Below are 24,915 nucleotides of genomic sequence, written 5' to 3' on the forward strand. Positions count from 1 at the left end.
GGAAGTTGAGACACAGATCAATGGGCCAGTGTAGACAGTTCAGAAATCAATCCATGCAAATATGGTCAACTGATTCCACAAAAGTGTGGGGGTAACTCAATAGAAAGGGGATGACCTTCTAACAGATAGTACCGGGATAATTCGACATCCATGCACACCCCACCTCCCCGACCCCCACCCCGGAAAAAAATTATCCCATATTTCACACCTTACACAAAATCTCAGTTGAACCACACACCTAGATATGAAACCGCCGCATCGTCTTGGCAGGGCAGTGGCCTCCGGTCTATGACCAGGTCCTGGGACAGGGCGCCTGAGAAAGGGCACCAGCCTCGCTGCTGGTGGATGTGCAGGCGCCAGCCCTAAATGGAGCTCTGCGGGGTGGGGGGTGGGTGTGCGCAGCGGGATCTCGTGTCCAGACGGGGCTCAGCGGGGCGGGAGTCTGGACCCGCGGGCGACTCGGACGGCGTGGGCACCGGGGAGCAGCGTGGGCGATGGGGACCGTGTGGCAGCCAAGGGAGGGCGTGGAGTCCGGGGGACAGCATGGGCGACTGGGGACCGCGTGGGAGTCCGGGGCCGCCTGGGCGTCGGCGCGGACCGCCGGGTACCGCGTAACCGTGCCGGGAGCGCCACGCCGCCCACGCCGCGCCCGCCCCCCGCCTCCCTGAGGCCCCGCCCATCCCGCCCCCGACTAGCCGAGGCCCCGCCCTCTCCGGCTGGTCCAATCGACGGGCCGCTGCCCCGGGCGGGCGGGGGGGGGCTCCGCTCCTCCCACCCCCGGACGCCCGAAGGACAGCCAGGCGCCCAATGAGCTCTTCGGACGGCCGGAGCGGGCACCCGGACGGCCAATCCGGAGGCGGCGCGGGCGGGAAAGGCGGGCCCCCGTGACGGACGGGGGAGGAGGCGCCAGGCTGGAGGCTGGTTGCTAGCGGCCGCCGCTCGCCCTGCGGCCCCGCCGCTTCATTGTCACCTGGGCCTCGGAGCCTGCGCCAGGGCCGGGGCGCGAGGTCGCCCGCCCAAAGCCGGCGCCTCGGGCGTCCCACCCGGGAGGGCCTCGCACATCCGCCCGCCGGCCGGCCCCGCAGGCCCCGCGCCCCAGGCCCGGCTCGCGCAGGTGAGGGGCCCCGCGCAGGTGAGGGGGGCTGGCGCGGATGCGCGTGTGCGGGGCCCGCGCGGGTGAAGCAGGGGCGGGCGGGGCTGCGCGGGGGAGCGGAGTCCAGTGGGCGGGCTCGGGTCCCACCGGCCCCCTTGAGCCGAGACCTTGGGGGACCGGGAGCTGCTCCGCGGGGGCCCTGCTCCGCCGCTGCTGAGGACGGGGCAGGGGCTCGGGTGCAAGGCGAGGTCTGGCCCGCAGGTTTCCACGGAGAGGCTGTGTTTACCTTCCCAGAGCCCGCGCGCCGCCGCTGCCCGCGTGTCAGCCCAGCAGCCCGCGGCGGGCCAGCCCGGGGCCGGCGGGGTGTGGCCAGGGCCCTCGGGAGCGGAGGGCGTGACCATCACCCGCGCGACCGCAGACGCCGGAGTGGGGACGCCTGCGGGGTGAACGGCGGGGACAGATCTGTGCGCCACTCTAGAGAACAGCGGCCCTGGCCCTGGCCCTGGCCAGGGGCCCCCGACTCCGGGCGTGTGGAGGGGGCGGCCGCGGGGACCCGCCGTGGGAGGGGTGTGTGGCTGCTGGCCCACCAGCGTCCTCCATGGCCGGCGGGGCTGTGCTCTCCTCCGCGGTCATTCCGTCTCCCGCTTCACGGGCTCCACTCCTGTTGCTTGTGTGCCGGCCACGTGCCAGGGGCTGGGGCTACGGGGTCCTTGTCCTGGTGGCGCTGATGTTCCTATGAGGAGTCAGACAACACAGACTGACCTGTGTGGCCAGCTGAAGGGAACTAAAGCAGGAGGAGGGAGCCAAGTGATGGGGACCGCTGGCTCTGTGACCGAAGGGGGAGCCTGGTGACATCCCAGGGAAAGTGGCCGCAGGCAGAGGGGCCCGCAGGTGCACGGGCTGGCCATGGAGACAGCCCGGCCCCGTCTGAGGGGCAGCAGGATGGCTGGTTTGGCTGAAGCAGAGCGCAGGGCAGTGGGGGGGGGGGCAGTGAGGGGTCACAGAGAGAGCAGGGTCAGATCTGAGGGTGCTGGCTGTCTAGACTTTATTTTCTGTGCCAGGGAGCCCTGGGAAGGTCTCGACAGGGACGCGGTGTGATCTGGGACCTGGTAGACAAAGATGGGCTCTGGCTGCTGTGGGGAGGGCAGGAGCGGGGGGCTGTGTGCTTGTCCCGGTTCTAGGAGAGACCGTGGAGGGAGGGGGGGGGGGTGTGGGGAGAGGGCACAGGTGTGGCAGGGAAGGGCAGGATGTCCGCTTGAGATCCAGATCCTTGGTCTGAGTCCGTTACAAAACATGACCCTGGGGCGGGGGAGGCCGGAGGTGGACGTCAGGGTTCTGCTTTGGTCCTTTTGGGGCTGGAGCACCAGATGCACAGCTCGTCTGGTGGCAGAAATTAGGGAACAGAGTGGGTCAGGACCTGTCAGCCTCTGTTTTGAAGCTTGGGGGCCAGACGTGGGCCCCAGTTGGGAATCTGGGTGGAGGGGAGGCCAGGGCAGAGCCTGGGGGTCCTCTGAGCAGAGGGGCTGGGAAGAGGAAGCGACAGCCAGGGAGACGGGGTGGGGTGGGGTGGGGTGGGGGGGCAGATGCCACAGCCGGGACGCTCCGGGCGCTCTGGGGAAATGCAGGGCTCCCACGGCCGGACAGCAGGCCAGAGCTGTGGCCCTTGGGTCGGGCAGCATGCGTCAGACCACGTCCCGGCTAGACCATCTCTCCTGGAGCCTCACCGCGGCCCTGTCCAGGACAGCCCCAGGAAGAAGCACTTTGCTTGTCTTACAGATGGAGGAGGGAGGCTCGGACGGGTGCAGAACCTGCCCCGTGGCGGGTGGGGGGCTGCCCCTGGCCACCCTCGGGCAGGGTGGGTCCCCCTGGAGAGCCGTCACTCGGCATGGAGTCCTGCTCTGACAGAGGGACCCCCACCCTCTCCACGAGGAGGTGGCTGGGTTGCGGCAGGCTCCTGTCCTGGCGGGAGGGGGTGTGTGAGGAGGCCTGGCTCCTCAGAGGGCATCCCACGGCGTTTCTTGCCTGCTCAGGGCCTGCTCCGCCTCCATGAAAGGCTCCCGGGCTGCCAGTGGTCCCTCCGGCAGCCCCGAGGGCAGCTCAGAAGGGGTGGACCTGAGCCTGACGGGCCTCCCTCCGCCTGTGTCCCGGCGTCCCAACAGCGCCTCGGCTGCCAAGCCCCTCACCCGCTCCTCCTCTGTGGTCACAGGCAGTGAGCCAAGGACGAAGGCGCTGGTGAGTGCTGGGGCCGGGCTTGTGCGGGCGCCCCGTCACCCCCACCTCCCGAAGGGTCGCCCCACCTTTCTGCAGGCCTACCCCGTGTCTGTCGTCCTTTCCTTGTCTGCGGCCGCCCCAGGCTCAAAAGCGACTCCGTTCATAGACCAGAGACCTAACTTGAGAGAGGTCAAGGCCAGGGTCGGCCGAGGGTGGACCGGGCCCAAGGCAGAGGAAACCCTGCTGGCGCCGACCTCTCTGTCCATCTTGCTCCGCCAACACCGGATTTGTCTGCGTCCTCAAGGAGCAGGGTGACTTGGGGGGAGGGAGATGAGCTCCTTCCGGCCTTGAAGAAAGCCTGGTGGGCTTGCCGGCAGCAGGTGCTTGGCGGGAATGAGCCGGCCGTGCTCTCGGGTAGCCGATGATGGTCACGACCAGGCCCGGAAGCCATTGCCAAGGCCCCCGGGCCAGGCCCCACGTGCTTCCTCCTGGGCACTCACCAGCCAGGGACGAAGGGTCCCCACATTGTTCAAGGAAGACGAGGCCTCGGGAGGTCGAGGACCTGGGCCAGGTCACCCTGACCCTCACCCAGGACCCCACGCTGCTCTTGTCCACAAGAACCAGGAGACCCTCTCCTCTCCCCACATCCGTTCTCCGAGGCCTGGTGTGGCACGGGGTGAACGGGTGAGCGTCTGAAGCCTTTGCCACAGGGCTGCTTGCTCCTTCCTTCTGCAGGAGGGGCCCGGAGGGGCCCGAACCATCAACAACCTCCGCAGATCCAGCAGCACTACGCAGGTCCGCCAGCCGCCAGCCAGCCAGGCCTCGGCCGAGCCCCTCAGGTAGCCGCCGGCCTGCCCTGCTCCTGCCTCTGTCAGTCGCCCTTCCGTCCTCACCCGGTTGGGCCCAGGCTAGACACCGGGGCCTGACGGGACAGGCACTCGGTCCACCCCTGCCGGATGGGGTGGCGGGGCGGGTACAGGCGGGACGCATCTTGACCCGTCCTATCTGCGAGTAGAGATGCAGACCCCCAGGCCAGCGTCCCCCTGCCTGCTTCTCTCCCTCTCCCTGCTGCGCCCCTCACGTGGGTGTCCAGGTGGCTGCAGCTCTAGTGGGGGCATTTCCTTGGGGCATGGTCGTCGGATCATAGCTAAGCCGCGACAGGCCAAGCTGTGGGCTTGGGGACAGGATTCTCTGTGACCTGGCTCCACCCGTCCCCTTGGAAGACCTGCCCATTTGTGCTCCTAGAGCTGGCCTCCCCGGACTGACTGTCCCTGTGTGCCATCCTCTCTCCCAACGCAGGCCGGCCGAGCACCCCCACTTCCTGACCCTCTTCGAGGGCGGCTCCGGTGGGAAAAAGAGACCGGCTGGTGTGAGCAAAGCTTCCAGCGAGAAGGGAGCCACATGGAATGTCCTGGTAAGGACCGAGTCTGTGTCCCTCGGAGAGTGATGGTGGGCCCCCGCCTGCCTGGCCAGCGGGGAGGGGTCGGTGCTAGCCAGCTCAGATCACTGCGGGACGGGTGGCGGAGGAGCGCAGAGACTCCCAGCCCCCGGACCATCCCGTCTGTGCGTGAGGCCGTGGGGGCACTCGTCAGGGGCTTGGGGTCAGTGGCCTGTGCAACACATCGTGGTCTGAGGTGGCTACTGTGTCATGCAGGATGACCAGCCCAGGGCCTTCGCCGTGTCGCCGGACTCCCGGAGTCCCAGCACTGTCGATGCGCCGGTGGGCCCGCGGAGGAGAGAGTGCACCGTGCCCCTGGCCCCCAGCTTCACTGCCAACAACAGGTGGGTCCTGCTGCAGGCGCTCCTTGTGGCCCTGACCACCCGAGGCCCCTGGGCCGGGGGCGGGGGTGTGCTGTGTGTCTGCCCGTGGCAGGACCTCCCCGCTCTGGAGTGAGGCAATGAATGAGGGAACGCGTGGCCGGCTTTCTCCGCCCAAGGGCCCGGGGAAGGAGGCTGCAGGGCGCCGTCTTGCACACGAGGCGGGGTTCTTCTGGCCTGGCGGGGAGCGCACACCGCCGCGGGCCCCCACCCGCCCTCTCCTCCGTGGGGCAGCTTGCCTCCAGACGGCCCGAGACACCCGGCTTCATTCCTGAAGGGGCCGCTGGCCGCCATATGAGGCCCAGCTCCACGTCTCAGGAGGGTGGAGCGTGTTTCCCGGGGCCCTCCGGGCTCGCTGTGCGCCATTAGTCGGTCTGCGTGCCGGCTCCGGGGGTCCCGGGTCGGCTGCGCCGCCCCCAACCGCGAGACCGAACCAGGTGCGTGCAGAGTGATGGCCAGCGTGCAGGGGTCTGCAGAGGCCGGGGAGTCGTCCGGACGGCCAGGCGACCGGGAGAAGCCGCAGCGGAAAGCAGGCTCGTCTCGGCGTCCCCGGGCTGCTGGGGGCACGGGTCCCCCTCGCCGTGGGCACAGGGACAAGGGGACGCGTTTACTTCTGTGCGAGAAAGAGCTTCTTCTCGACGCAGCTGCTGTTTGCCCAAGGAACAGTCTGGGGGGGCTCTCGGGGACGGGTCCCCAGAGTCGGCGCGGTGAGTTCCTGCTTCGGGTGTGAGAACTTAGAGGAAAATCTCATCGTGATCTCCGAGTGACGCGTGGGCACGGCGAAGGGAAGAGCTGGAACCTGGCAGACCTGCTGCCCTCCCTCCCCGCCGAGTCCCGCTCTCCGGACACAGCCGCGCTCTGGCTGCTTCTAGTGCTTTCCATTATGTTCTCCCGCCGTTTCCTTGGCAATCTCCTTCCTTTTCTTTTCTCCGCGTGACTGCCGCCGCTGCCCGGTGCGCCTCCTGGATGGACTCTGCCGCCGGCCCTACCCCGCTGTCTCCTCTGCCTCCAGCTTTGGGACCCGAGGGGCCCGTGTACCCCTGAGCTGCACGCCCGCTCTTGCCTCTGTCCCCGCGTGGCCCAGCCGCATGGCCCTGGGGCCCACAAGCTCCTCCCGTCCCCAAGGGCGGCGGTCTCGCCCCGTCTGTGATGATGTGGCCGTGACGGCCGGGTCACCTGCCCCAGCTGCAGAGGCCGGCTGTGCGCTCGGCCCGGCTCCACGCGTGTCTCGAGTCCGCCGCGCTGGGAACGTTGCAATCGGCAGACCCCAGAAATACGAGCTATTCCCGCAAACAGGCTGTTAAACATTTGCCGGCGAGCCTGGTGGCCAGTATGGATTCTCGACCACGCCCTGTCCTCTGCCGAGCCTGTCCTGTGTGTCTGCTCTTCGCGTGTGTGTCTGTCCTTCGGTGTCTGGAACATGGACTCCACCAGCCTTGCGAGGGAGGCCCTCTGAGTTGTGCGGTGGCTCACGTCAGGGCGACTGGGCAGGGGCCAGGCTGGTGTCCCGGGGGGGCCGCACCTGTCCCCAACTGGGGCTCTTCTCGGGGCTGCTGCGTCTGTCCAGGGAGGGATTCTCTGGTCTCCTGACTTGGGGTTCAGTTCCTGCCCACCACTGCTGCGCACCCCGTGGGACAGCGGACACAGGCGTCCTGCTCGGCACCCAGACGTTGCTTCCCCGGGCGGGCCAGCCTGCAGCCTGGTGCCGGGGTGCTGACGGCCAGGAGGGGATCTGGGGCCCAGCGTTGCCTTAGAAGAACCCGGCGGCCCCATGTCCTGTACCTCCACGGGGTCCTGGGGGCAGAGCGGCCACTCCCACAGCCCCGCGCCCCTGCATCTCCACCCTTCCTCCCCAGGTCGCTTGCCACGGGCCCTTCTGCTTCTCGTCCTGTAAAACGCTGTGGTCACGTGTTTGCACCTGTCTCCGCCATGTCCCCTTTGTCCACATGTGTCCGTACCACGTGTATCCCTTCCGGTGGCTGGGAGGGCGGAGGGCGGACTGCGGGTCTGTGGCCAGCTCCCCGCCAGCAGCCGTGTCTGCCCTCAGGGGCCTGGGTTTTCACGGCCCGCACCGGGCTCTGCTCCGTGGAACGCTGCGGGTGGGGCTCTCCCGGGTCCCGAGAAGCCCCCACTGGCGCTGTGGTGGCCATGGAGGGGCCCCCAGGGACTCGTGGGTGCTGGCGTGGCGAGCATGCTCCAGGGGTCTGACGCCGCTCCCGCCCCCCACAGGAGCAACAAGGGAGCCGTGGGCAACTGTGTCACAGGCATGGTGCACAACCACTACTCGCCCTCGGGCCAGGCGCCGCCCCCCAAGAGCTCCAACCGCACGGCTCCCTCCCTCAAGTAAGGCCTGGCTCTGCTCGGGCGGGTGTGGGAGCTGGCGCGCCGGGAGCGGCCCGGTCCGGGTCCCCATGAGGCCCGGTGCTGTGCCCACAAGGGGCACCAGGAGAGCACATCCAGACAGACCCTGGCAGGCATGCGGCCCAGCTAGGAGCCTGCAGCGGCCCCCCTCACGGCATCGCCTTGTCCCTGCACAGCACACTTGGGGGAGGGGGTGCCCGTGCAGTGTCTCGGGTCACTGTCTGGCTCAGGGGTCCTGAGACTCGACATCTGTCTCCTTTTTTGAATGGGAAGAGCCCGTGCACCCCGGTGCCACCAGATGGGCCCATGGGAGGGGGTCGACCAGCATTTGGAACCCGGGAGCAGGCTGTGCCTCCTCCTCACGTCCGGTGGGTGCCTCCTTCCAGCCCCAAGGCGCCCGGGGTGAAGCCGAGGCCGCCCCCTCTGCTGGCAGGCAGAGCCGCTGGCCGGGGCTGTGGGGGGCCTGGGCGGGCGTCCCCAAGCCCCTCCTGCCCTTTCCGGTTAGCAATATCCTCAAGGCTGCCGCCGGCGAGGGAGAGAGCAGCGGCTCCGCAAAGCCGCACGAGAACTTGGCCGGCAGCAACCGTGTGGCCCAGAACAACGCCGGGGGCACCCCGCTCAGGAGGAAGGAGGTGACGGAGGAGGAGGCCGAGAGGTGAGCGGGACGGGGCGGGAGGGGCCTGGAGCTCCGGGACAGGAGTTCTCGCTTGAGTGGTTGTTCTCAAACTCGGACGCTGACGAGCTCCCCGGTCTGTTCTAAATGTGGAGAACAGGCAAGTCTGCGGGGCGGGGCGGGGGCCTTTGTGGGCGGATGGAGATGCTCTAAACCGGGTCCCACCTGTCAGCTTAGGCAAAGTCCTCAAACCGTTTACTTGATGGGTACGTCTCGTAGTATGTCCCTTGCAGTTCGCTAAAGCTCTTAATTAAAAAAGGATTAAGGGGAAGGGAGATAAAACAGAACAAACACCACTAATGGTCTTACGGCGTCTTACGGGGTGACCCCTGGTCCACGGCGTAGCTCCTGGTCTGGAAGCTGCGTGACCTGAGTGTGGGCTGCTCGGAACCCCGCCCGCCGGGCAGTCACTGCCCCATAGCGGGCCCGGGGAGCAGGCCGGGAGCCCGCAGCCCTGTGCTGTGCCCCTCTGTGCGCCTGTCCCAGGGCCGGCGACCGACCAGGTCCTGGCTGCTCCATTGGTGCCTTCAGACGGCCCGAAGAGCCGAGCTTTACTGGCCTGACTTGCAGTAGGAACCACACGTGTAACGCGTCGCGTGGTGGAGACTTTGGGCAGCAGCGTGCACCCGTGTCGTCTGCAGGGAGAGCCGCCCAGACAGAATGTCCGCCTGGCCCAGAACCCCCCACCCCGCTTCTCCAGGCCTGACCTTGGCCACGCCCAGCTGCCCCCTCAGGGCTCTACCTCTCAAGAACGCTCTGTGGCCGGGGCGCCAGGCCTATGGCCTGCCTGTACCTGTGTGCGGCTCTCTGTCCGTGAATGGCGTCCACCGTCAGGCCTGCAGTGTTCACACGGCCAAGCCACGGGCCTCTGGCTCATTTCTGGCCGCGGTGATGAGCGTCTTCGGGAACATGCAGCTGTCAGCTTGTCCGCCCACCTAGGCCTTCGGGGGCGCGGGGCTGGAGAGGCTGTGGCTCGGCTGCCGTGAGTCCACAGGCGCACGGGACTGGGCCTTGGTCCTGAGCCCGGCTGCCCCTACCCCCCGGCAGGTTTATCCACCAGGTGAACCGAGCCGCCGTCACCATCCAGCGATGGTACCGCCGGCAGGTGCGGCGACGCAGAGCCGAGGCTGCCCGCCCAGAGCACCTGCTCGCATCCAAGCCGAAGGTCAGCGTGGAGTGTGAGCTGGGCGGCAAGGGTGCAGCGTCCCAGGGTCCCCGCCACGCACAGAGGGGTTTCTGGGGCCAGTGCCATTGCAGCCTGGGATCGCCCCGCGGGTCTGTACCCCGTCCAGCGGCCCAGCTTCCTCTCTGCCCCGAGTCACAGCCTGGGTGTCAGGACACAACTGCCAGCCAGCAGCACCCTGGGCCGAGCGGTCCGAGTGGGCTTCCGGCTGCAGGGCCCTGGCTCCTAAAGGCAGAGCGGCCTCCCCAGCTGGAAGAGCCCTGCCTTCCTGGAGGGAGGCTTGTTTTCTCTGGGCAGAGAAGTGGCGGTCGGGGGGGCCATGGGGTCCTGTAGAAACCCGGGGCTGCATCAGGCAGCTCCACCTTCCCCGTCAAACCAGCTATGACTTTGACTTCTGCAGGAGCAGGGGCAGCAGCTCGGAGAGGGGCTCCTGGGCCTGCACCAGCCGAAGGAGGCAGCCAGGAAGAAGGCCCGGGAGGAGAAGGCACGCCAGGCCAGGCGAGCGGCCATTCAGGTGCCCGAGGTGACCCAAGCAGCGTGGAGAGCCCAGTGCCAAGCCAGCAAATGCTCGCTGGGCCCACCCCCTGTACCCTGGGGACCCCTGCTTGCTGCCTTCCCTGAACCTCCTTCCCCAAGCCACTCGACGTTGGGTCCCAGGGCAGGGCTCAGGAAGGACGGGCCTGGCTCTGTCGGGCGAGGCTGCTCAGAGGGGCCCCCCACGACAGGAGCTGCAGCAGAAGCGGGCCCAGAAGTCAGGGGACCCTGAGCCCAGGCCGCTGGAGGACGCCCGGGAGACGGAGAAGCCCCGGCCTGCCCAGGAGCCGCTCCCGAGGCCAGGGGGCACCACTCACGCCCAGCAGACCCAGAAGGCCAACAACGCCGGTGAGCGCAGCAGGGCCTGGGACCCGCCTGCCAGCCGGCCTGGCTCTGGGCACCCCAAGCCCAGCCCAGACAGCCCTGCCCCGTCCCTCTGGGAGGGCTGTGGCCTCTGCTGCTGCCATTCGCCCCCCGGAGCCCCCGCTCTGCCGTGAAGCAGACCCTTAGGCCCTGCCTCTCTGCTCCTGCCTCTCTTCATCTGGAGCTGGACGTGGGGGCACCAAGGGTTCTGGGGTCGCACCAGTTCCCCTGACCCTTCATCTCCCCTGCATGTGGCCTCTCCTTAAGGGCTTCCCCAGATTTGCTGCCCCAGCTGAGTGGGGGGCGGCCAATGCTGTGCTGTGTTGTGCAGGGTCTGGCTTCCGAACGGCGGGCCCAGAGGACCCCTGCCAGTCTGCCTCCAACTCCTCCCCAGAGCCCCGGCAGTTTCCAGAAGACAAGCCTCAGGTGTCTGTACAGCTCCTCCTGTCCACCCTCCCGGCTTCAGCTTCGGGGCGCAGCCCTGCTTGGGTGGCCCAAGCCTGCCCCTCCATGGGGTCCCTGGTGCCAGGAAAGGCTGCCCAGCGTGGGTCTTGTCGCTCTGATGCAGGGATGGGGTCTCATGGGTCACTGTGGAAACCCGCTGGGTTGTCACCGAGGCTCCGGGGTGGGGCCCACGCGCCTATCTCCAGAGGGAGCAGGAAGCCCCGAGCTGGGGAGGGTCGAGGGGCAAGGTCGGGGGCGTCCCACGCGGCCACTCTTCCTGTCTCCCTGGAGGTGGGTCGGGGCGAGTCTGGTCCATGTGCTTACGTGGGCACGAGCCTGTGCAGAGGAGGCCTCCCCTTCCCCGGCCCATCTCCCCCTAGTGTCCCCCCCAACGGCTCTCTGGCGCCCTCTAACGGCCTTCGTGGCTCTCCCTGTACGTGTCCACTGCAGGATGCCAACTCCAGGGATGTGGCCAGCCAGGATCTGGAGGTGGTGGGTTCTGCTGGGGGCAGGGCCAAGTCCAGGGCCACCCTGGATGAGCTGCTGGACACTCTCCGGCTGCTGGAGGAGGAGCCCGAGCCGCTGCCCTGCCCCAGGGCCTACCACCAGGACAAATACTCCTGGATCGACCAGGTCCGCACGGGTCACGGGGGCTCCTGCCTGCTTCGGTCGGGACCCTCACGAGGGCCCAAAGGGGCTTGTTAGGGTGTTCAGAGTAATCCTGGGTGGGCATCCCCGGGTGGGCAGTGGGTATTGCCTCTGCCCATGGTGCCCCAGTGATGCCCCACAAGCCTCTGGGCAGAGAAGCCCTTCCTTCCAGACCAGGTCCAGCCGCCTTCCGCAGCTGTCCCTGCGCTGGCTTCTCCCCCGCCTCCCCTGCCTGGGGTTCCCCGAGCGACTCCCAGGAGTCCCTACCCAGGTCCTCGGCTGCCCCAGCAGCGCCTGCCGCTGTGTCCCTTCCCCGTAGGAGGACGACGGCAGCTCCCTGACGGCTGACAACCTGGAGAAGTTTGGGAAGCTGAGCGTGGGCTCCGGCCCTCCCGAGGACGGGACTCTGCTGTCCGAGGCCAAGCTGCAGAGTATCCTGAGCTTCCTGCACGAGATGGAGATGGAGACATCGGGGCAGGGCCGGCCTGCCTCAGCCCCCCAGGTGCGGAGGGGCCCCGGGGAGGGACGGTGGGGCCTCACCAGGTGACCAGGGCCTGCCTGATGCGCGCGGCCTTCCCAGGGGCTGGTGCCGGAGGAGGGGCGGCGTCTGGGGCCCACGTGCACGGCGAGCGCGTCTGTGATGCGGCTGAAGCTGGAGGTGGAGGAGAAGAAGCAGGCGGTGCGGCTGCTGCAGAGAGCGCTGGTAACGCCCTGTCCCCACCCCTGCCGTCCCCGCCCCCACCCCGCAGACCCTCGCCCGCACGCGGGGGGCCGTGACCACTAGGGCCCCGCTCGCCAGCCTGCCCCTTGCGAGGGCCTCGCCCCCGTTCCCTCCCCCGGTGCGTGCTGCCCAGCCGCACACCCTGGACCCCGGGCCCCTCGCAGGTGCAGCAGCGGGACCTGACTGTGCGCCGCGTCAAGGAGACTGAGAAGGAGCTGGGCCGGCAGCTGCGGCAGCAGAGGGAACACTACGAAGCCACCATCCAGCGGCACCTGTCCTTCATTGACCAGGTGCCTCCGCTTGGGCAACGGGTCACCCAGGGAGAGGGGCCAGGACCTGCTGGGCCCGTGGGGTTGTTGTTCCAGACCGGCTTGGGCCTCACGGAGAGTTCCGGGCCCATGGGCCTTCCTCGCTGGGCCCCCTCCCCTCTGTGGAAACGGGCAGCGTCTTCCCGTGGGAACACTTGCCGGGCTGGTCCCAGACATCGCTGGGTGCTTCCCCAAGGCCGTGACCCGCCCCACCCCACGGCCGTGTCCCCCAGCCACAGCCCCTGCCCGCTGGCACGCCTGCCCCCTCAGCCCCAGAGTCCCCCCACGGGCTCTCGGGGGTCACGGCGGCGGGGCCCCCCCCAGGGCAGCAGCTCTAGCCCCCGCCCTTGGTCGCAGCTGATTGAGGACAAGAAGGCCCTGGCCGACAGGTGTGAGGCTGTGGTGGCAGAGCTGAAGCAGGGGGACCAGCGGCGCAAGGACAGGGAGGCCCAGGTGCAGGAGCAGCACGAGCTGGTGAGTCCCTCGGGCCGGTGGCCTGTGGCCGGGGTGACCGGCCTCCACCACTGTCCCCGCAGCCTGCCCCCAGCCCCAGCGAGCTCTCAGCACCTGTGGGAGGGAGGCCGCCTTGGAGCATGAGAGTCGCGGGGGCTTAGGAATGAGACCCCAGGACCCATCATGCAGCCTCGGGACCAGGAGCACACACAGAAGAGCCTCAGGCCTGCACCCCACATCCGGGGGGACAGCCGGGGGGCCGGGGGTGGCGGAGCAGAGCTGCCCCAGCACCAGTCACGGCCCCTCCCACCCCTGGAGCTGCTTCCCTCTGCCCTGCTGGGTGCCAGACCCTGGGGCCCAGGGACTCACAGCACCCTCCAGAGTCACATACGAAGAGGGAGGGCTCAGAGCGGCCCCCGCCTGCCACCCCCCCCCCACAGTGCTGGCTGCCCCAGCTCTGGATCCCTGGACAGGGGGACCACACATGCTTTTCCTGGTTTTGTCGGCTGAGGACCAGACCCCTGCCCCATCTGGCTTTGCTGGTGGCCACCAGTCACAGGCCACCCCGCCCCAGCTGCACCTGCTGCGGTGTGGGTGGCGATGGTCCCCAGACCGGAAACTGACTCTGGGAAGTCAGTGGCACCAGCATTTTTTTTAAAAGATTTGTTTATTAGACAGAATGCATGTGCAAGCAGGGGGAGGGGCAGAGGCCAAGGGAGAACCTCAGACAGACCCCTGCTGAGCCGGGACGCCCCCCTACACGGGTCTAGATCCTGCCACCCCGAGATCACGACCTGAGCCAGAACCAAGAGTCGGGCGCTTAACCGACTGCACCACCCAGGAGCCCTGGCAACAACAGTTTTTAAAGTCCCCCCTGCCATGGCAGGGGGCACCAGAGTTGTGGACCTAGGGGTACCCCAGTGGGGTCTCTGAAGACTAATTACTTCCCCACTCAGGCCTCCACGTCTGGGGAGGGCAGAACAGGCTCCCTGGCTTGTGCAGGGGAGGGGGGCGGGGGGTTCGGCGCCCCCCCACTTCCTCAGCTGCTGGGGACTTCTTGTTTCCTGCTTGGCAGGAGATGAAGAAACTCAAAGAGCTAATGAGCGCCACCGAGAGAGTCCGCCGGGAGAAGTGGATCAACGAGAAAACCCGAAAAATCAAGGAGATCACAGTCCGAGGTGAGCACCGGCGCCCCCGGAGCTGGTCGGAGGCTGACGAGCCGCACGGCCCAGAGGCACGGGACGGCAGCGTCTTTGAGCAAGGACAGTGGTGGTTTCAGTCATAGCCACGGTACCCTCAGGTGACCTCTAGTGGGCTTGGAGGCGGGGAGAGGGCCGGCCCAGGACCCAGGACAAAGGGCTGTTGGAGAGCATGGGCCATGCCTTCCCTCTGCCCCCTGAACTCCTCCACCTTCCTGGGGCCGGGGGTGCACTGGGGGGAAGCATGGGGGGCTCCCTGAGGTCCCTGCGACCTGGGACTATCGCTGCTCCCCGGGGAGGCTTAGAGAATGGGTCTGAGGCTGGCGGAGCTCCCGAGCTGTGGTCACTAATGGCCGCCCACACCCAGCCCACCTGCCCCCGGGGGATCCCTCCTCCAGGGGGAGCCCCACCGGGGGTGGGAGGGAAGGTGGGCCTAGGGGGACTCCATGGGGCTTTCTCTCGGGTGGTTGGGGTGGGGGACCCCCTGGATGGGCTGGAGCCCCAATGTCCTAGTGGGGGAGAGCTGGGGGTCCCCTACAGTACCAGAGGCAAGGGTCAGGGCCCTGGGTAGCATAGCCGGGCGAGGTGAGGGGCCCGCGGCCGCGAGAGGCCGGAGGAACAGGCCCCTGCAGTGCAGTGCCCTCCTCCAGGCCTGGAGCCCGAGATCCAGAAGCTGATCGCCAAGCACAAGCAGGAGGTTAAGAAGCTCAAGAGCCTGCACGAGGCAGAGCTGCTGCAGGCGGACGCGCGGGCGGCCCAGCGCTTCGGGCGCCAGGTGGAGGAGCTCCGGGAGCAGCTGGAGCGGGAGAAGGAGGCGCTGGGCCGGCAGGAGCGGGAGCGCGCCCAGCAGCGGTGGGTGTCCTCCCCGGGCGGGCCTCACCGGGGACAGGAGGGAGTCCAGGCCAGAGCAGAGCTGGGGTGTGCCGGGACCCGCGGGAGGAGACCGCGGACGCTGCCAGCACCGAGCTGGTGTCGGGGCAGGAAACCCCGAGGGCAGGACGCGCGGCCCCAGTGGGGCTCCCTGCGAGCCCCGGGAGGGCCGCAGCTGCGGGCGGGGCGGGGCGGGCGGAGTCCAGAGCCCGAGCCGAGCCTCTGGCCCCACAGCTTCGAGCAGCACGTGGAGCAGGAGCAGCGGGCTCTGCAGCAGCAGCGGCGGAGGCTGTACGGCGAGGTGGCCGAGGAGAAGGAGCGGCTGGGCCAGCAGGCCGCCAGGTGCCACCCGGAGGGGAGCCGCCCGCCGCCCGCCGCCCCACGCGTGCGCCCCGCGCGCTGACCTCTCGCGGGCCCACAGGCAGCGGGCGGAGCTGGAGGAGTTGCGGCAGCAGCTGGAGGAGAGCAGCGCGGCCGAGGGCAGGGCGCTCAGGGCCGAGTTCGAGAAGGGGCGAGAGGAGCAGGAGCGCCGGCACCAGGTGCGCATCTGCCCTGCGCTGTGCGTCGCGCGGGTTCTGGGGGCGCGGGGGTGGCGGCCGGGGTGGGGCTGGCCGGAGCCTGGGCTCGCGCACCCGGGGTTCGAGGCCTGCTGTCGTGGTGCCGCCCGCCCCCCAGATGGAGATGAAGGCCCTGAAGGACCAGCTGGAGGCCGAGCGACAGATGTGGGAGGCCAGCTGCGCCAAGAAGGAGGTGCGGAGCGGGAAGCAGCCTCCTGCGCTGTCCAGCACGCAGGCGCGGAAGCAGCCACCTGTGGGTTCCCCTTCCGTGGCCTCCCGTGGGCACGGTTCTGGGTTCCACAGCCCGGCTGCTCGGGGGACTGGTGGGCATGTTCTCGTGTGCACTCAGTGGGGGGCTGAGGAGAGACCGGGGCCAGGGGCCAATCTGATGGCAGAGGGGGCGGTCCTCCCCCTCCCCACCCCCGTGGCTGCCCTCCTCATTCCTGGTGCCTTCCCCAGGAAGCACCAACCTGCACTGCCAGACGTTTCTGGAAGAGGCCAGAGTAGACAGGTGCCTAGGGTCGCACATGAGGCCGTGTGCGTGGGCCAGATGACAGAGGCCCGTCAATGGCCGGGCAGCCTCCGTGTCAGCTCGTAACCATGCACGGGGGTCACTGTTTACGTGAGCAGATGCTGGGCAGCCGGGTCAAAGGCTGTGGTGTGAAACCTGAGGGGAATTTCCAGAATCGCCTTCCCAGAGCCTGCCCCGTTTGGGCCTCACCCCCGCCCCCAGGCTGGAGGTGTCCAGCCCGAGGATGGCACCCCTGGGCGGTGCTGCTGGTGCTCCTCCTGTGCCCCACCCTGGGTCCTGAGGGGGCCCACGGCGGGCGGGGGGCCTGCCACCCGGGTTCCGTGGGGCCCACCCCGCGCCGGCCCCAGCTAGCCCCGTGCACCCCCAGGAAGCGTGGCTGCTGAACCGGGAGCGGGAGCTGAGGGAAGAGGTCCGGAGAGGCCGGGATAAGGAGATCGAGCTGGTTATCCACCGGCTGGAGGCCGACATGACGCGCGCCAGGGAGGAGAGCCAGAGGGCGGCGGAGAGCCGGTGAGCCTTCTCCCCGCGCTGCGCGCCGAGGCCCGAGGCCCCGGAGCCCCCTGACCCCGCCCCTGCCCCCAGCGTGCAGCGCATCCGGGACCAGCACGCGGCGGAGCTCTCGGAGCTGGAGCGGGCGGAGCGGACGCTGCAGGAGCGGTGCAGCGAGCTGAAGGGGCGCCTCGGGGAGGCCGAGGGGGAGAGCGGGCGCCTGCGGGGCCTGGTGCGGCAGAAGGAGACGGAGCTGGCGCACCTGGCGGCGGTGAGCGCGGGGGAGGCGCGGGCGGCGGCCTGGGGGGGACCCCCTCGCGCCCCCCCACCCCCGCCCGCTCACTCCCGCCCCCCGCCGGCCCAGGTGAACGAGCAGCTGGTCAGCGAGAGGAGCGGCCTGGCCGAGGCGCTCCGCCAGGAGTTCGCCGACCGCCTGGCAGCCTCCGAGGAGGAGAGCCGGCAGCTCCGGGCCGAGCTGGCCGAGCTGCGGGCCCGCCAGCGGCTGGAGCTGGAGCAGCTCACGCGGGAGAAGCAGGCGGAGCTGGAGCACGTGCACGGGAGGTCGGCGGTGGGCGCCCGGGAAGCGCGGTGTGGGGGGGGGGCCGCAGCTCCGACCGGAGGACCCGGGATCTGAGAAAAGGAAGTGGACTGTGGGTCTGCCTCTCGCCGCTGGCGGGGAGCTGGGGCTGTGAGCCACCGCTGAGGGCTCCGGGTGGCACCAGTGTCCCGGCAGGACGGGGTGGCTGCTGCCCCGGGCAGTCTCTGGAGGCTCCCGGGTCCTGTGCGGGAGGAGTCGGAACCCTGGGGACTCCGCAGTGGGCAGCTCCCCCAGCCCCGCGGACCCGGGGTCCTTCCAGAGAGGCGGGGCTGAGGGAGGGGTCCTTCCTCATCTCGGCAGGGAGCCTCCCTCTGGGCTCTAAGTCACCCAGGCCGGTCCTGTGGGCAGTGGCCCCGGGCCCAGCCGTGGGGGTCACCACCAGTCACCAACACGCACAGACGGCCCGGTGCCCGCCGTCAGCAGGGTGGGATGGGGTGGGCGGGCACAGCCACCTGCCAGCTCTTCCGGGATGGGGGCCCCTCCTGGCCCCCCTGCTGCCCTCAGCCTCCTGCCAGCCACGGGGTCTGGGGGGAGCTGCCCCAAGGCCCACTGAGCGCTCCCCTGCAGGGTGAAGGCGGCCCTGGCGAAGAAGGAGAAGGCCGTGCTTGGCCTCCGGAAGCAGCACCAGGTGGGTCCCCCAGGCCCGGCCTGCGGTGGGGGCGGAGGGGGCGGCCCAGGCCTAACCGCGGGCGGCGTTGCAGGCGGCAGTGAAGCGGGCCGAGCACCTGGAAGAGCTGCTGGAGCAGCGCGGGTGGCCGCTGCCGAGCGCCAAGTGACCCGCAGCCTGGACGGGGAGACAGCAGCCGGGCGGAGAGTGCCTGGTGCCAGGTGGAGCCCGTCCTGGTCCCGCGGCGCCCTTCCGTCTCTCCGCCCTGGGCTGGGCCGTCCCGACGTTAGAGCGCCGCCACGGCCTTTGAACAGTAAAGGTGGTTTTGATACTTTGTGTCGCCCGGCCTTGTCTCTCTCTCCTGGGCTGGAGGCCAGGTGTGGGGTGTCCCCCGCCCAGCCCTGCTCTCGGGCTGACTCCCCGTGCCCCCTCCCTGCTGCGGGGCCTGGGGTTGGGTCCCAGTCCCCCAGCACAGAGAACAGCGCCCTGGCTGGCCCGCCGCACCCCCAGAAGGAGCTCGGGGGCTCTGCCCCGGCTGTGCCCCCGCGCGGGTGGCCGGGACAAGCCCTCCAGGAGACCCTCGTTGTCCTTCCGCGTGCCACCGGAAGTGCGACAGGCAGGAGCCCCCAGGAGTGGGCGCTGGACAGGCCCTGCCGTGACGAGGATGGAGGCCCCCCGAGAGTCGGAGGGGTGCCGAGGGGGCTCCCTCTCAAGCACTCGCTTCCCCCTCCTCTGCCGGCACTGGTCACGCCTGCTGCGGAGCCCCTCCGGCTCACGCGGGGCGTCTCGGCGTGCCCTGCAGGGGGGCCGAGCCCCACCGACCCACGAGGGCTGAGGCAGCTTGCGGGACTCTCACCTGTGGGGCCTCTCCCGCCACTGTCGTCCTGTCTCGGGGCGTCCTGTCTCCCCTGCACGAGAGCGTCTCCTCTGTGTTTGGTGCTGGAGCTGGCGCGGCGGGGATACACGCCAGTCCCTCTGGCCTGACCCCTCCCTGCGTGTGTGGGCCCCCGTCTGGCCCCCAGGCAGCCTGTATGAGCCGTGTCTGTGTCCCCTCCTAGTGGGGCTGGCTCGTCCTGTGACATGACCGGGTGGGGGGAAGGTCTCGTGGCTGTCTAGTCTGTGTGCCTGAGGCGCCCAGTTCTGAGGCTGGAGGCGAGGAGGGCGGTCCTGGTCTCCACCGAGCTCCCAGGCCTGCTTCCCCCCTCTGGGGCCGCCGTGGCCCTGCAGCTCCCCCCGTCTGCCTGCTGTTCGGAGCTCCGGGCTGGCCTTTGGATGCGTTCCTAAGTCCGGAGAAGGGCGGGTGGCTGGCCCCCAGGGGAAGGGGGTGCCCCTTGAGGGGAGGGGCAGCGGGCACCGGCTCTGCCCCCCCCCCCGGGAGGCGGGGCTGGCTGTCCAGGGCCCTCGGCTGGGCTCCCAGGGGTGTGGCCAGGACCACACAGGGGAAGACGGGCCTTTCTATGGAGGCTCTGGCCTCCTCCGCCCACCAGAAAAGGTATTTTTGTCTGAAGCAGTTAGGAATTGCTCCGGGGGAGTGGCTGGAAATTACTGAACTATGTATTTTGCAAGTAAGGTGTTCAGCAGTTGGGAAGAGGGGGTGGTGTCCAGAGAGTGGGGCAGGCAGGGAAGCCAGGAAACCTGTGGAAATGGGCAGAGGTGAGGCTCCAACCGGGGGCAGGCATGACTTCCCAGCCTGGGCAGGACGGCCGCCACCACCAGGAGGAGCGCCCCAAAGCCTGCTGTGGGCAGGGGATGGGCGGACACCCTGGGTTTCTGGTGTGGTCCCTTCCCTGGATGGCTGTGGGTTGTAGGGACAGCTGGGGGGGATCTGGTGTCACCCCACCTGGACCCCTCCCCAAGGCCACGGAACTCATGCCCTCTGATGGAACCTGCTCTGACCACTGTCCTTTCAGGAAACAAGTGACAAGCACAGACAAATCCTTAAAGTTCCTGTTGGGTCTGTGCTGGGCAGAACTGTGGGCCCAACAGACCAACAGGCTGCCCTGGGGGGTGCGCCCTCTGGCGGGGGGCAGGCCAGGGGGCGCTGACCTTGACCTTTCCGAGTTCCTCTAAGACTCGTCAGGAGGTGTTCTCAGGCTGTCCATGCTTGGCCTTTCCCTGCCAAGCCCATGCGGCAAAGACTGAATTTTCCCCCAAACAACGTGAGGTCTTGGCTTATCGTAGTTTTGTTATTCAGAGTAATTTCCTAATTTCCATGGTGGTTTCTGTGAACGGTGGGTGGTTTTGCACTGCGCCACTTTTCTTATCTTTTTGGTTTGTGGTTTAACTTGACTTATCTACGGTCAGAAAACATGTCAACTCTGACTGATTTCAAATCTGATTGCTCTGTGGCCATCGTGCAGTCAGTTTTGGTAAGGGCTCTGTCTGTTGGGTTAAAGAGAAGGAAGTTGTTGGATGCAGACGTGATCTTTATCACTTGGGTGGAGTTAATGCATCGTGTTTCTAGTCTCCTGTATCCTTACCGATTCTTTCTTCCTTGCTCTGTCGGTTCCCAAGAGGATTGCTAAAATCTGCCACGGTGCGCCGTGTCCTTCTCATCTAGCTGGCTCATTTTTGCTTTATGAATTCCGAGGCTCTGTTAGCGGGTGCGTACACATTCAGAGCCGTGTGTTTTCCACTAAACTGATCCTTCGTCTTTATGAAATGGCCTTCTTTGTCTGGCAGTACCTCTTGCCCTATGATTCTTCATCTCCTAGTCGTAGCTGCACCGGCTTTCTCACCGTGGTGTTTGAGTGGTGGATCTCCACCACTGGTTTTACTTTCAGGCTTTCCATGGCATTCCAGTGAAGCATAGCTTGAAAACAACCACAGATAATGCGCCAGAACATGGCATGGCCAGGCCTAGACTGCATTGAGCTGTGTTTGGCCCCAGTCCAGAGGGATTTCTTCTGCTCTTGGGGGCAGTGAGGGGAAGGATTGGGCTTGCTGAGGCCAGACTCCGGTCTCTGTGAGGACTGGCTTGGTTCCCCTGTCCTCACTCCTTCGAGCCCCAAGACAAGCCCCTCCCCTTCCTCCTTGGCAGGTGCCAAAGACCCGGGAGGCCATTGGGTGCCCTCTTCAGCTCTCAGCCTCTTGGCCATAGTTACCAAGACCCGATGGGGAGCTGGTGACGACATCAGGCTCGCCTCTCAAAGCTTTTCTTCCCGGAGATCTCCCATCGCATGTCCTTAACGCTTTTCTTGCTCATAATACGAATAATGAATAAGTATCACGGTATATCAGGAGACGGAGAGCACTTGAGGAAAGACGCCTCCCCTCCCCCTGCACAGAGATGCAGAGTGCGTGGCAAGGGCAAGCGCGCTGTGCAGGAGGTGGCTTCAGACTGACTTCTTTGGGATGTGACATTTGAAGAAACTTGGAAGGAGACAGGGGAGTTGGTCACGCGGATGTAAAGCTACAGAGGGGCACGCCAGGCCGGGAGGGCCACGCAAGGGGAGCCGAGGGGGAGCCGTGTGCCCGAAGCTGAGCCTGGAGGGGAGCAGGACATGTGGGCGTCCCGAGGACGGGACTTGACAGAGGAGCCTCTAGAGGGTTCTGAGTGGAGGGATGCAGCTTTCTTTTTTTTTTTTTTTTTTTAAGTAAGCTCTGTGCCCACCATGGGGCTTGAACTCACAGCCCTGAGATCAAGAGTCGCCTGCTCTGTCCACTGAGCCAGCCGGCGCCCCAGATCTGACTTCTGTTTTTAAAGGGCCTCCAGCTGCTGTGCTGAGACCCTACAGTCCGAGGGTGGAGGCCAGGAGGGCGGTGTGGGGACCACCGTGGTCCCCCGGGCAAGAGAGGGTGGGGGCCAGGAGGGCGGCAGGGAGTGGGGCTCTGGGTGGCTTCGAGGGTGAAGCTGCCGGGATTCCCGCGAAGGAGAGGAGGAGAGGCGGTGTGAGTCGGGCCCTTTCCTGCCACGGCCCGGCGGGGGTGCTCAGCCCCGCGAGGGTGCTCGTGAGGGACGGTGCCATCGCTTCTCGGCTGGTCCAGCCCCCTCGACCCCTCCTTCCTGGAGGCTGCAGAGTCCCGGGGAGCGGCTGAAAGAGGAAGCCCACTCCCGCCGCGAGTGACACGGGCCCCTGCCCTTGCCCCTGCGGACATGGGGGACCAGAAAGGGGACCCAGGGTTGTCCCCGGACCGGTGCCCAGGGTGGAGGAGGAGTGGGGCCAGCATGGCGCGGGGGGCCGCAGAGCTCCTGGCCGGATGGGCCCCAGGAATGGCGCAGCGCTTCCGGGAAGGCACAGTGGCGGGAACCCACAGAGGGCGGAGCCCAGCCTCACGCTGCAAGTTCGAGACGCCTTCTTCACGCGCAGCGGGGTGTCCGGAAGCCACGGTGGCGCAGGGGTCAGGAGCACGGGAGAGAGGTGGGACCGGGGCCGCGGCCCACACCTGACACCTAAACCACGGGACTGGAGCCCACCGGGTGGGCAACTGCTGGGGCGCGGAGGCTTCTGCTGGGGGTGGGCGAAGGCGGCCGGGGGTGGAGGACTGACCCGGAGCACAGGCCAGGGCACAGACCCAGGGCACAGACCAGCGAACAGACCCAGGGCACAGGCCAGGGCACAGACCAGGGCACAGACCAGCGCACAGACCAGGCCTCTTCAGCTGCAGCCTGGGCTCGCAGGTGCCCCCACTCTGTGTTCACACGGCTGATGTATGAACCCTGCAGCCTAGCAGAGCTCGCCTGGGGAAGGGGATCCTGCCCCGGTCTAGACACAGAGAGCACTGTGCTGGGAGGGGCGAGAGCTGGCGGTAGGACCCCACCGCTGCAGGTGCCCCCCGTGATGTGGGGACAAGGGGGAGACAGAGGGGCGGGGGCTGGGTGCATCTGCCCGCCTGGCCTCCCCTTCCCCGCCCCACACATTCCCGACCCCGGCCCCACCCCCACCCCCGCTCATACACTGCCCCCAAGAAACACTCGGGCTGCGATGTTCATTTAATGATGCTTTTCTTCCATTTTCCTGGCACGTGCTGTGTCCACCCCTGTGGCCTCCTCGGGCGGCCATGCCGATGTCCCGCGGCGCCCCGGGGCCCCTCCCCCGGCCAGGGACTGGCTGTACACTACTTCTTCTTTGGGACTTTCTCCTTTTTGATCAATTCAGAAAATTCTAGAATAGGAGACAGATTTCTAGTAAATAGTCCCCTTGCCGTGTGCCCCTTGAGCCCTGCAGACCCAATGGGGAGGCAGGCCCCACCCTATGAGGGGGCCTCCTGGCATAGAGGACCCTGGGGAGCAGGAGCGACCAGAGCCCTGTGCCCCCCCCCAACGGCCCTCTTGGAGGAGATGAGGCAACCCCTTTTGGGGGCTTATGACAGACTGGGTCTCTGCAGTGACTCTCAGGAATTCTTTTCAGAGCTCTTGAGATCATCCTGCCTTTCTCAGTGGGGGAAACTGAGCCACAGAGAGGCTGGGGGGCTGAGTCCTGGGTCATCCCCCGAGCCAGGGCCAGCAACTGGGGAGGGGGCGCTGTGAGATGACCAGACCCCACCGTCTGGAGCCATGGGGGGCCTCCGTCCCTGGTTCCGATCTTCAAACCTCCCTCCCTACCTGAGGCCACTCCCATCTGGGGTGTCTCGGACCCCTGCCCCTGTCCAGCCAAGCCTGCCCGTGGCCATCTCAGCCTACCTCTCCCCCACTGAGCAGCCCGCAGTGGCTTCCTCCCCCCACTCAGCAGCCCCAACACCTTCCTGTCTGAGGTGGAGGACGGTGCCCAGCAAAGACGGCTGTGAACTCCGTGCCCGGGGAGGGGGAGCCTACACAGTGTTGTGCCCAGATGGACACTGAACGGTTTTGTGGGGTCCCGGAGGGGCGGGCCTGGAAGGTCCTGCGAGGTCCCTCCAGCCCCGTCGGCCGCGCTGACCCACCTTCGAAGTCAATCCTCCCGTCCCCGTCCGTGTCGGCCGCCTGGATCATGGCCTCCGCCTCCTCATCGGTCAGCGGGGCGGTGGGCCCGCTGCTGGGAATGGTGGAGAGGATGTACCTGCGGCGGGGGTGGGCTCAGGTTAGAGCCGAGGGGGTGTCTGCCTGGTGCCCAGTGGTTTGCAAGATGCTCACTCCCCATTTTACAAGTAGGGAAACTGAGGCCCAGCTGGAGAGGGGTCTCTGGGCCTGGCGCCGGTGCTATGGACCTACACTGTTTTGGCCACCCCCACGTACCCCAAGGCCAGCTGGGGTCTCCTGAGGGGGGTGCCAGGTCTCCGCAGGGGTGGGCGTGGTGTGGCGGACTGGGCCCGGCCCGGGTCAGAACCCCGACCCCCGCCTCCGGCCCGGGTCAGAACCCCGACCCCCGCCGCCGGCCGTTACTTGATTTCATTCCACTCGATGAAGCCGCTCTTGTCCTTGTCCAGGGTCTGGAAGGCCTGGCGGATGGCGCTGTCCAGCTGCCCCGAGGCCTGGAACTTCTGCATGTACTCCAGGAACTTGAGGTAGTTGAAGGAGCCTAGGACAGCCAGGCCCAGGTCACAGGAGGCTTGTGGCCTGCTCTTCCCCCTCCCCCACCTTGTGTGTCCCCGGGCCGCTCAGCCCAGGGAAGGGGAGCCCGCAGAGGGACTCTGGGGCCCACGGGCCTGGGGCGGGGAGGCCACGCTGGCGAGGAGGTATGCATACCGTGATGCCGCACGTCCGTGGGCAGCAGCTCTATGTCCTTGTCCGACAGGGACGTGCCCATAGCCAAGGCCACCTTCTTCATCTGAGAGGAGAAGTCATCCATCCTGGCCCTGTGGTGGACAGCGAGCGGCTTGGAGCATGTGCACGGGTGGGGTGCAGGCGCTCTGCTCAGACCGAAGCAGACAGAGCCCCACATGGTGCCAGCCCCTGCGTCCTGAGCAGGGTCCCCCATCCCGGGCTGCAGAAGCCCTTGGGGCATGCAGAGCCCTTGGGGCCGTGCAGAGACTCTGGTGTCCAGGGCCCTGGAGGGAGATGTGCCCGAGAACCCCCTCTTGGCTGGCTGTATGCTCGGAAGGTCACTTCAGTCTCACAGAAAAGGCTGAGGCCCCCAGAGAGCAGGGGACGAGCACGGGGTCCTTTGCTCTGCTGGGAAGCCGTGGTGGCCGCCGTCCAACCCGTCAACGCTGCCGGGCACTTCCCTCTGTCCCTGCAGGCCGATCTCAGCCACGTCCTCTGGGAGCCCCACCTCCTTCCACCATGACTCAGGGCCCGCAGCCAGGGCCTTGTTCTCCCAGAATCCGGACCGGACGGACTTGGACCTCCCAGCTGGCCACTGGCCACCCGTGGCGCATTGGCTCGGGATTGAGCG

The 24,915-nt window shown here is 67.6% G+C and overlaps 2 protein-coding genes across 8 annotated transcripts; one reads left to right on the forward strand and one right to left on the reverse strand.

The window, feature by feature from the left end:
• The first annotated feature begins 882 nt into the window (after positions 1-882).
• Positions 883-17,998, forward strand: CEP131 (centrosomal protein 131). Of its 6 annotated transcripts, none has more exons than XM_059380705.1 (26): positions 883-1,132; positions 3,124-3,325; positions 4,040-4,143; positions 4,604-4,718; positions 4,959-5,086; positions 7,352-7,465; positions 7,989-8,138; positions 9,204-9,321; positions 9,740-9,853; positions 10,065-10,221; positions 10,568-10,662; positions 11,131-11,313; positions 11,648-11,830; positions 11,909-12,031; positions 12,214-12,339; positions 12,682-12,831; positions 13,886-13,988; positions 14,660-14,861; positions 15,114-15,221; positions 15,301-15,418; positions 15,555-15,689; positions 16,336-16,478; positions 16,551-16,728; positions 16,822-17,018; positions 17,623-17,683; positions 17,757-17,998. In XM_059380705.1, the coding sequence occupies exons 2-26, from the start codon at positions 3,140-3,142 to the stop codon at positions 17,829-17,831; spliced, it is 3,366 nt and encodes a 1,121-aa protein (XP_059236688.1). In that variant the 5' UTR covers positions 883-1,132; positions 3,124-3,139; the 3' UTR covers positions 17,832-17,998. The 6 variants fall into 6 exon arrangements, with proteins under 6 accessions (XP_059236688.1, XP_059236686.1, XP_059236691.1 ...); XM_059380703.1 differs by having other exon boundaries at positions 883-1,114; XM_059380708.1 differs by having other exon boundaries at positions 883-1,114; positions 15,555-15,629.
• Positions 17,999-19,707: 1,709 nt separating this feature from the next.
• On the reverse strand, positions 19,708-24,525 carry PVALEF (parvalbumin like EF-hand containing). 2 transcript variants are annotated; one of them, XM_059380718.1, is made up of 4 exons: positions 24,267-24,525; positions 23,964-24,099; positions 23,525-23,640; positions 19,708-22,767 (listed from the first exon to the last, which is right to left on the reverse strand). In XM_059380718.1, exons 1-4 carry the CDS (start codon positions 24,523-24,525, stop codon positions 22,721-22,723), a joined length of 558 nt encoding a protein of 185 aa, XP_059236701.1. In that variant the 3' UTR covers positions 19,708-22,720. The 2 variants fall into 2 exon arrangements, with proteins under 2 accessions (XP_059236701.1, XP_059236700.1); XM_059380717.1 differs by lacking the exon at positions 19,708-22,767 and having other exon boundaries at positions 22,791-23,640.
• Positions 24,526-24,915: the final 390 nt, after the last annotated feature.

Source organism: Mustela nigripes, chromosome 16 (assembly GCF_022355385.1).
Source record: "Mustela nigripes isolate SB6536 chromosome 16, MUSNIG.SB6536, whole genome shotgun sequence".
NCBI classification, from domain to species: domain Eukaryota; kingdom Metazoa; phylum Chordata; class Mammalia; order Carnivora; family Mustelidae; genus Mustela; species Mustela nigripes.

Bases quoted from the DNA above. Each gene is read 5' to 3' on its own strand.
- CEP131 (XM_059380705.1), top strand. From the start codon at position 3,140: ATGAAAGGCTCCCGGGCTGCCAGTGGTCCCTCCGGCAGCCCCGAGGGC. The intron at 11,831-11,908 runs GTGCGGAGGGGC...CGGCCTTCCCAG, and splicing joins GGCCTGCCTCAGCCCCCCAG to GGGCTGGTGCCGGAGGAGGG. The intron at 13,989-14,659 runs GTGAGCACCGGC...GCCCTCCTCCAG, and splicing joins CAAGGAGATCACAGTCCGAG to GCCTGGAGCCCGAGATCCAG.
- PVALEF (XM_059380717.1), bottom strand. From the start codon at position 24,525: ATGCCCCAAGGGCTTCTGCAGCCCGGGATGGGGGACCCTGCTCAGGAC. The intron at 24,100-24,266 runs GTATGCATACCT...TGGCTGTCCTAG, and splicing joins CACGGACGTGCGGCATCACG to GCTCCTTCAACTACCTCAAG. The intron at 23,641-23,963 runs GTAACGGCCGGC...CCCCCGCCGCAG, and splicing joins ATCGAGTGGAATGAAATCAA to GTACATCCTCTCCACCATTC.